The sequence below is a fragment of the Pongo pygmaeus genome, chromosome 3, assembly GCF_028885625.2.
Source record: "Pongo pygmaeus isolate AG05252 chromosome 3, NHGRI_mPonPyg2-v2.0_pri, whole genome shotgun sequence".
In the NCBI taxonomy this organism is placed as follows: Eukaryota; Metazoa; Chordata; class Mammalia; order Primates; family Hominidae; genus Pongo; species Pongo pygmaeus.
In genome coordinates this window covers 3,830,244-3,839,858 of record NC_072376.2, presented here as the reverse complement: position 1 = coordinate 3,839,858, position 9,615 = coordinate 3,830,244, and the positions used below count along the sequence as shown (strand labels likewise).

General features: G+C 63.1%; 1 protein-coding gene across 1 annotated transcript; it reads right to left on the bottom strand.

Moving 5' to 3' along the window:
- Nucleotides 1-235: 235 nt before the first annotated feature.
- Nucleotides 236-2,876, bottom strand: ADRA2C (adrenoceptor alpha 2C). Its single transcript, XM_054486141.2, has one exon. It carries the CDS (start codon nucleotides 2,153-2,155, stop codon nucleotides 767-769), a length of 1,389 nt encoding a protein of 462 aa, XP_054342116.1. The 5' UTR covers nucleotides 2,156-2,876; the 3' UTR covers nucleotides 236-766.
- Nucleotides 2,877-9,615: the final 6,739 nt, after the last annotated feature.

The window sequence follows — 9,615 nt, the reverse complement described above, 5'->3', positions numbered from 1 at the left end:
GATACTCTCAGCACAGGAATTTTGAGTACATATTTTCCATGTACATAAAGGATTAGCTTGAGAAAAAGCAAGACCCCTCCTTCTCATGCAAGAAGGAAGTTGTAACCTGGAGGCCCAGGGTGCCCTCCGTCCAGCCTTGCGGGGCGGGGGAATGGGGGGGAGGGTGTCAGGCAGGGTGAGGGTCTGGAAGATACCCCCAGCCCCCAAGCTCAAGGACTGACTGCGGCACCCAACATTAGATTACAAAGGTTTATTTAGAAAATAGTTTGGTTGTTTTGGCTGTTGTTTTTGGCAAACATTTAAATACTTTCAGTAATCAAAGCTTGTCGGTGCTTTCTCCTTGCCCGCTGGCAGCCACCCCCCGACTAGGTCCTGGAGAAGTCAGCCCTTGGTCAGACGGGGATGGGGAGTGGTAGTGTGTTTGGTGGGCTCCTTGCTTGCCCATATAGGGGGCTACCTCTGCCACTGCTCTCTAAAACCCTGACCTCACAGCCATACCTCGGCAGGGCTCCCAGAGCTGGATCCAGGCAGGGAGCCCCAGAAGCAGCCCCTTGCTGACGCGGGAAGGCAAAGGGGTCTCCCCCTCTCTCCTCCCCACTCCCCGGAGCCCGGCTATCTCTCTGCCAAGCTCCTGCCCTGCCGCACCCTCCCCTGCGTCCTGGAGGCCAATCCATCCCCGGGTCTCTGGGAAAGCTCCCCTGTCCGGGCCGCCCCTTCTGCCCAGCCCCGAGGGCGGAGCTGTCCAGGATTCCCAGGCGGGTGCGAGTCACTGCCTGAAGCCCCTTCTCCTCTGTCGGAAGAGGATGTGCTTGAAGGATCGCCGGAAGTCCTGGTTGAAGACCGTGTAGATGACCGGGTTGAGCGAGCTGTTGCAGTAGCCGATCCAGAAGAAGAACTTGAAGAGCGGGCCGGGCACCTGGCAGGCCTCGCGGCAGATGCCGTACAGGCTGTAGCTGAAGAAGAAGGGGAACCAGCAGAGCACGAACACGCCCATGACCACGGCCAGCACGAAGGTGAAGCGCTTCTCGCGCGCCTGGGCCACCTTGCGGCGGCACACGCTGCTGCGCGCCCGGCGCCGGCGCGACAGGAAGAACTCGACGGAGCGCGAGCTGGCGCGCGACAGGCGGCCACCGGGGCCCGGGGACCTGGAGGCGGTCAGCGCCCCCGACTCAGCCGCCCCCGGCCCCGCCCCCTGCCCGTCCGCGCCGCCCGCGCCCCCCTCAGCGCCCGCTCGCCGCCGCCCGCCCCGCCGCAACGCGCCCCGGCGCCGCCGCCTCTCGGCCGCTGCGCTGCTCTCGTCCGGCTCCACGTCGGCGGGCGGGGGCGCGCAATGCCCGTTCTCGCCTGCGCCTGCCGCCGCGCCCAGCCCGTTTTCGGTAGTCGGGGACGCACCGTCGGGGCCCACGGGGGCGCGCTTCTCGCTGAGCGTGCGCGTGCGCAGCTTGGCCACTCGGTAGATGCGCGCGTAGACCAGGCCCATGATGAGGCAGGGCGCGAAGAAGGAGCCGATGCAGGAGGACAGGATGTACCAGGTCTCGTCGTTGAGGCCGCACTGCGGGTAGGCGGCGCCGTCGGGCTGGCGGTAGAGAGAGACCAGCGGCGGGAAGGAGATGACGGCCGAGATGAGCCACACGGCCACGATGGTGGCCTTGACGCGGCGTGGTGTGCGCTTCAGGTTGTACTCGACGGCCTGCGTCACCGACCAGTAGCGGTCCAGGCTGATGGCACACAGGTGCACGATCGACGAGGTGCAAAACAGCACATCGAGCGCCAGGTACACGCCGCACCACACCTGCCCGAAGTACCAGTAGGCCATGAGCTCGTTGGCCAGCGAGAAGGGCATGACCAGCGTGGCCACCAGGATGTCGGCCGAGGCCAGCGACACCAGGAAGAGGTTCTGTGGAGCGCGCAGCGCCCGGCTGGTCAGCACAGCGATCACCACCAGCACGTTGCCCACCACGGTAAAGACGATGAGGAAGCCCACCACGGCAGCCAGCCCTGCCACCGCGCCCGCTGAGTACTGGCCGCGCGGCGGCCCCCAGGAAGCCCCCGAGGCATTGACAACCCCGCCGCTGCCCCTCTCGCCCGCGCCGCTCGCATTGGGGCCCGCCGCTGCCGCCACCGCCAGCGCCGCCGCCAGCGCCGGGGACGCCATGGTCCTCCCGCGAGCTACGCGGTCCCTCCTGGAGCCGGGGCGCAGCCGCGGCAGCTCGGGCGCCCCCCAGCCGGGGTCGGCGCCCGCATCGCCGCCTGCTGCTCGGGCGCGCCCGCCGGGGACCGCAGCGCCCCGCAGCCGGCCCTCGGCCGTGGTGGCTCGGCGGGCGGCGCGCCGGAGAGCGTGGCTGCCGGGCTCCCCGCAGCTGCCAAGCGCGTAAGTGCAGAGCAGGAGGCGCCCGGAGCGAGCGGCGACGCGGCGGCGGGGGGAGGGGGGCAGGTCCCGGGGTCCTCGCGCGGCCCCGCCCTCGTCCCGGCTCACGGGGAGCGCCCCGGCGGCGAGCCCACGGCGACGCGGCGCCCGAGCGGGCGTGCCTGAGCGGCCCCGCGGTCCCGGAGCCCGGCCGGGGCGCAGGCGACAGGCGGCGGCGGCCCGGGCGCTCCGCCTCCCATCCGGCCGGCTAGGGCTTGGTGCGCCGGGGCGCCGGCCGCCGCTCCTCCGGGCCCCCGCGCCCGCGTGCTCCCTCCGGCTCCAACTTTACTTTCCCGGGCGGGGCGCCGGCGCCGCCGCGAGTCCTCCGGCTGCTCCCGGGCGCTGGCGCCCCCCGCAGTCCACGCTCGGCCGTGCGGCCGCCGCCTCGCTCGCCAGAGCTGCGCCGCCGCCTCCTTCGCCGCCGCCGCCGCCCTGCGCTGGGAGCGAGTGCGGCCGCCTGGGTTCGGCTTCCAACTTGGGTCGAGTTGCGCAGCGGGGCGGGCGCGCGGGGCGGGGCGGGCCGCGGGCCTTGGGGAGCTGGCCGGGAACCGGAGCCCGCGGCCGCCTGGTCGACCCTGCCCGCGCGGCGCCGGGGAGGAGTCCGGGGCGGCGGCGCGGGGCGCGCGCTCGGCGAGGGCGCCCCCTCCAGGGCCGCCTGCAGCCTGCGGGACGGGGCCGAGCGGCGGCCGGCCTGGGCGGTGAGTTCCAGAAGCTGCTCTTTCTAAGACGGGAGCCTCCTTCGCCTCCCCCGGCGCAGGCATGGGCGCAGGCGGGGGCGCGCACACGCGCGCGCGCAGCACGGGCGGCTCGGGGTCCATGGCCTGATGGCAGAGCAACCTCTCGCAGCCTGGGGGAGGACGCGACGCTGCCTGGGTGCGCACAGGTCCTGCCGAGCTCAGGGTCCGGACCAGATCCTGGATCGGCGCTCCCCGTCAGAGCCACCTCCGCACCCACCCCGGCCTCAGTTCCCTCGGCCCACTTCCCAGCGCTGCTGGAGCATGAATCATAACTAACGGCGGTGCCTGTGGAAGCCCTGGGCAAGCTCCCAAGCTCTGCACCCATGTTAGCAGTGATTGAAGTTTAATCCTTAGGCTCTCAGGCCCTGCTTTTAAATGATGGAGAGGTGTTCAAAGTCACCACCTCTGACAAACACCCAGAACGGAGCTGCCTGGATGATGAGCTTTTTGCAAGGGTGGGCTCAGGGGAGAGCGGCCGTTGAGGTAGCCCCCGTGTACCCTCGCCCCCGTCCGTGCACCTCCATTCTGCAGATGTGCACTGTCACGTGCACTGCCACTCTGTGGCCCAAGTTAGGCGCTGGCTTCTGCCTCCAGGCAGCCTGGGGTCTGTGGGAGAGGGACTTCCAGGGACAAGGTGATCCAGGAGAAGAGCTGGAGTTCTCAGGCCTGACGTTTCTCTGCTAGGACCGAAGGGACGACCCTTCCCCCAGCCATCCAGAAACGAACCCCAGCTGGCTGGTCTCTCCCTGCCTGGGTCCGCAGGAGAGAGGGAGGGAAGGTCTGTCCATCCTGTGGCTAGAACCGGCGGGGAAGGGGCGCTTCTGAGAGCCCGGGAGGTCATAATGAGGAGGGGCTGGAGTGACTGCCCCACCCCCGGGATGCCTATCCATGCCAGTGGCCTGGGGCAGCTTCTCTCTGAACTCCTGAAGGGCGCCAGCTTTAGCCTCAGAGCCTGTCGTGTTCTCAGCTGCTCAGCCCTACTGGGGAGCATGTCTGTCTCCGCAGAGACACTGCCAGGAGCTACGGCTTCGTTCTTCACCATGTTTGTCACCAGCAGGGCCTGCACTGGGGGTGTGGAGGCCGAGCCGGGGCCAGGCAGAAAGCAAATATTTCAGATGATGGGCCTGCCAAGCAGGGGCGCGCTTTGGAGCCAAAGCCTTCCGTGCCAGTCCTGTGCTAGTCTGGGGCACATACGCCCTTCGGGGAAGCAAAAGGCCATGGCTGTCCTGTGGGAGGTGTGTGACCCGGGGACGGTGGAGAGTCAGCATCCTGGCTAAAGGCCCTCCTGGTTCTGGTTGCCTAAAAGGTGCCACCTGTCCAGGGCACCTGGAGGTGCATTTTTCAGGGAAGCCCACACACACCTGCTTCCTTCATGGTCGGCCCACTGGAGCCCTTGTCTCTATTGAGCCCTCTGCGATGGCAGAGAGTGAGGGGGGCCTGGCCTCAGTTGAGGTGCACACCATCTGTGGGTGGATGGTGCCACCCACTGAGGTGAATGCGCTGACAACCGTCAGTGCCCTGGGGCTCCTCCCCCAGCCTGGGAGTGGGGTTGTCAAGGAAGCCTTCCTGGAGGAGGTGACCAAACTGTGCTTAGAGAATGAGGAGGTGTTATGAGGAAGGGGGAGGCCTCTGTAGGCTGTCCTTCCTCCAGTGGGGGTGGGCTTTGTACTGGGGGCGTGGGGAGACAGGAGGACTCAGGAAAGAGCAGTGGCAGGGGCCAGATGCAGGCTTTGGAGAAGGTCTCTCTCACTCGGCATCAGCGTGCCTCCCACCCCCATCCTGAAGGGCTCTCTTTTTGAGAAGTGCTTTGGGGGATGCACAGGGGCATGGGGATCTATCTAGGATCCTGGCTCCTGTGTTCCCAAGAGATGGCAGCCCAGGCACAGGAATTTGGAGGGAAAAGGACACGGAGCAGCTGGGGCCCTGAGCCAGATGAGCCTCCCGCTGCCCAGGAAGGCTGAAGGCAGGGGCCACTCATGGCCAGGCTGAGGGCATCTGGAGTGCCTGGCCAGTGAGTGGCTCAGGCCCTTGGGGACAGCAGCCAACATGCTGACATGCTGCTGGCAACACCTCCTGGCATGACCAGGGAGGGGGCAGAAGGGTCCACTCCAGGGCCTGGATGGAGCCAAGGGGCAGAAAGCTGGGGCCCAGTCGTTAGGAGAAGCGAAGCCCTGGGCCGTGCATCGGGATTGCATTGCACGCAGGCCTGCCTGTGGTGGGAGGCCCCGGGGACCGCAGCTGTTTGCAAGGGAGCTGGAGAGGCCTCTTCCCCTAGACCTTGAAATTAGGCTTGAGGAACTGTTCCAGATTGTCCGTAACAAGCAGAACAGCACGCACCCGGCAAGACTTCCTGTCCTGACGAGGCACGATGCGAGCTGGGCACGACCAGGAGGGGCGAGGAAGGAGGGTGCTGGGGGAGTCAGGCTGCACTGGCGGGGGTTGTGTGGGCTGTCTGTGTGTACGTGTGCATGGGGATACATTGCGGAAGTGGGCACATTTCAGAAGGGAAACCTAGAGATGTTTCCTAGAACTGAGAACCTAGAAGTGGTGCTTCCTGGAGCTGCAGAGGCGAACCTGCCTGTATCTCACCCATGATACGTGGGGCCCAGGAGGACAGGGTTGGTCCAGCAGGGCCATACAGCCGTGGGACACTGGGCCCTGGCTGCTGTGCCAGAGAGAGCTGGGGGCCGCCGGGCAGACCCTGAGAAGGGATGTGGGTGCGCACCTGCTGGGTGCCTGCCTGGGATGCCGCGCTCTGGGCTTCATGAGCAGCCTCAGCTCGGGTGGAGGGGAGTTTGGCTCCTTGAGCCCCCTCCCTGCGCATACAGGCATGCATGCACATACACACGTGTACAGTGTCCACGCACACATATGTATCCACACACATCCTTGTGCACACATAGATCCATGCACGCACATGAATATATGTATCATGAATACATACGTGTGGGCATGCAAGCATGAACACCCATACACACATATATCCACACATGCAACCTATTCATGCACACTTGCCTGCGTTCACACACACATGCACGCACACTTCCACACACACACTGTCTACATATACTATATGGATTCTACAGTGCGTCCATGCACACAGAAGATACACACATGTATGCACATATACATGTTCACACACATGCACACATGCCTACGTGTGCATACACATGTCCATGTACTAGTCACATGCAGGTGCATACATACATATGCACTAACATACACACGTGCTTTTTGCACACATATCTCTACACATGCATATATATCACACTGGCATATGTAGAAATGACGTACCCATGCTATGCACACACCTGTGCATACTGCATGCACACACACCCTTCCTTATGCAGATGACACGAATCATGCACATTGCACACACGTGTGTATGCCTGTGCTGCACACATCTGTCCCTATGCATGACCCTAGTCATGCATGTGCACACATGGCTTCGCACATATGGATGTGTACACACATATGTAGCACATGTGGCCTTGCCCACCCGCCTAGGCTGAGGAGAAGATGTATTTCTGGGTTGCTGCTGCAGCCAGCTCTTCCGGGGCTGCGGCTGGGTTCTGCCTCGCCTGCCTGGTCTGCACAGCTCCACCTGGCTCTTGCAGTCAGCCTTCCTCTCCACGCTGTGAGGACATTTCTCACTAACTCTTGTGGACCCTGGGCCTGACTATGTGCTGTCCGCAGGCCTGGATGCCCTCTGCCTCATCTTTCCTGGGGCTCGCGTCCTTCAAGAATTGTCCCATGATGTTCCTCCTTCAGGAAGCCTCCCTGACCTCCCAGGCTGGATCTGGGCCACTTTTGCTGGCCTCCTGCATGTCCCATGGGGCGTGGCCATCATCAGTAACCATATGTCTCAACTGTGTCCCATCCCCACTGCCTGGTCCAGGGCCGGGCTCTCAGCTCACAGAAGGAGCTGAATGAAGGCCTGGTGGCAGGATGGGTGCCGTGAAGGGCAGATGGGCTTGTGGGCCTGGCTCCAGCCTCCTTAGCCACACCGAGGCTTGCTGGGTGCTCAGTGCAGGGGGTGCCTTCACCTGGTGGCTGCTTGTGCCAGACCCCAGTGCCCCTGGCTAACAGGCCCTTTTCTTGGTTCCGTGGAGTTTGGGATCATCAGATGTGGCTTTAGGCTCCTGCTCATTCCCTTACTTACTGTCTGGCAGTGGGGGAGCCTTCTGGCTTCCAGGACCTCAGTTTCCCCTGTCTGTAAAGTGGGAGCATTGGACCAGAGCATTCTGAGGCCCATGACAGCCCTGAGTGACCCCCTCCCCCAACTTGGCTGTGAGCTCCTGGGGGTGGGGGTGGCGCCTGCCTGCCCATCTCTGCCCTCGGTTGGTGTCCGCAGGGGAAAGGGAAGAGGCTGGAGTCGGGGAGAGACCCCTCTCCACTCAGCCCTCGTGGGTGCGGGAACCGAGGGAAGCCAGCCCTATCTTCTTGTCTCAAGACCAAGAGGACATATTTTCTCCCTGGAGCTGAGCTGAGCTTTCTTTCCCTATGTTTATTTGAAATTTCATTTTTAAAGACGAGTCAGGGAAAAATGAGGCTTGCTTCTCTCCCTGCCCCTCCCTGAAGAATTCCAGAAGCTGATTTGTCTTGTCAGGATGTGGCAGGGAGCCGTGGCCTGGGCTGGCTGTCTGAGCTGTTGCATATTGATCAGCATTGATGGGTTTGGCACAGTTGAGTTCTTACAGAGCTGGCGGAAGTCCCTCTGGAGAAAGAACTGCTTCGGGGACTGGCTTTGATTTGCAATGAGTGTAACAGATTAAAGCAGTGGGTCAGCATGTCTTATTGAGCACCAGGTGTGTACCCCAGCCCTGGCCCTGCTGGGGTCCAAGCTCAGATCCCCGCCGCCCCCCACCCTCTCGGCTGCCACCCAGCCCCACCTCTGCCCGCCCGCTGCACCTGCTCCAGTCTCCACCTGTATCCTCCTGCTAGGGGCTGTCCGCTGCCCCCTAGCTGCCTGAGCCTGACATTCAGGGCCCTCCAGTGCCCAACCTCAACCCACAGCCCTTCACTGGTTCAGTTGTCATGCAGTCCGCAGACACCAGGGAGCATCCTCTGTGTGCAGCCCTGGAGATGTAGAGGTGACGACGGCAGGGTGGCCCAGAAGACCTCACCTCCTGCTCCACCATCCTGGGCCTGGGCCTAGCCGGGTAGGCTGGCAGCAGGCCTGCTGCCTGGACTCTGGGTTCGAGCTGGCTGGGTTTTCCTCTGTGACCTTTCCCAGCCTTGGTGGCTGCCGTGCACACTCCTCAGAATGACGTCTGCAGAGCTCTCAGCCTGGGGCCTGCCCGTCGCAGGGTGGTTGCAGGAGGGAGGCCACTTGACCCCGTTCAAGCCAATGAAACCTCCCTGAGGACAAGGGTGAAATGTGCCAGAAGGCCCACTGCCTGCCTTCCTGCTTGGTTGGGCACACGTGAGGATGTGATGCCCGGAGCGGCAGCAGCTGTCATGTGGCCAGGAGGAGCTGAGGATGAGGATGAAAATCATGGAAAGAAAGAGGGTGTGTCCCCAGTGCCATTGTTCTTGAGCCTGCAAGAACCCACCCGGGACCCACCCTTTGGCCAGACTTCCTCCTGCCGCGGGAGGTACTAAGTGGACTTACTGTTTTACCCTTTTAGGGAGGAAGGTTCTGTAACTTGCAGCTGAACGCGTCCAAGCCATGAGTTGTCCCCCAAGCTCGTGAGTTGTCCCCAGCTCAATTCTGCCTCCTTTGGAGAGTGACGTCCCACACACCCATGCAACTTGCATGCCAAAAGGACTTTGCAGACATGACTGAGGACCTTGCATGCGGGAGGTGATCCCCACGACACCTGTGGACCCGGTGTCATCAAGGTCCTCGTAAGTGAAAGAGACGGGAGGATCCCAGAAGAGGAGGTGTGATGGCAGAAGTGGAGGTCAGAGTGATGTGCAGACGGGACCACTGGCTGCAGGATGCGGTGCTTCTGGGAGCTGGAGAGGCCAAGAGGCAGACTCTGGCCTGGAGCCTCCGGAAGGCACCGGCCCTGCAGACCACTTCAGACTTCTGATCTCCAGCGCTGGAAGAGGAAGCTTGGTGTGGTTCTAAGCGGTGGCATTTGTGATCATTTCTCACCGCAGCCACAGTAGATGGAGGCAACGCCCACGGGTGTTTGAGGGATGGATGAGTGGAAGCATGCGTGTGGTGGAGGCCACTCCACCGTCAAATTCCAGACAGTCCTGAGGAACGCCCGCTGGCAGCCCTGCCCCGGCTGTTGAGTCATGTGATTTTGGGCAAGTCTGAGCCTCTGCTTCACCACCTGTGAATTGAGGGGCAGGACTCAGTGGTCTTTCTCGGTCTTTCCAGGCCCCCAAGTCCTGGAGGGCACTGTGGGAGTGTGAGGTGGAGCCCGGGAGTCCCGCGGATGGAGATCAAAATGCCAGCCCTGCTAGATCCAGGCAGGATGGAGTCTGGGGTGTGGGCACAGAGGCTTGTACAGGCCT

What these genes read in the sequence shown, in the direction of transcription:
- ADRA2C (XM_054486141.2), bottom strand. Translation starts at nt 2,155, where the DNA reads ATGGCGTCCCCGGCGCTGGCGGCGGCGCTGGCGGTGGCGGCAGCGGCG.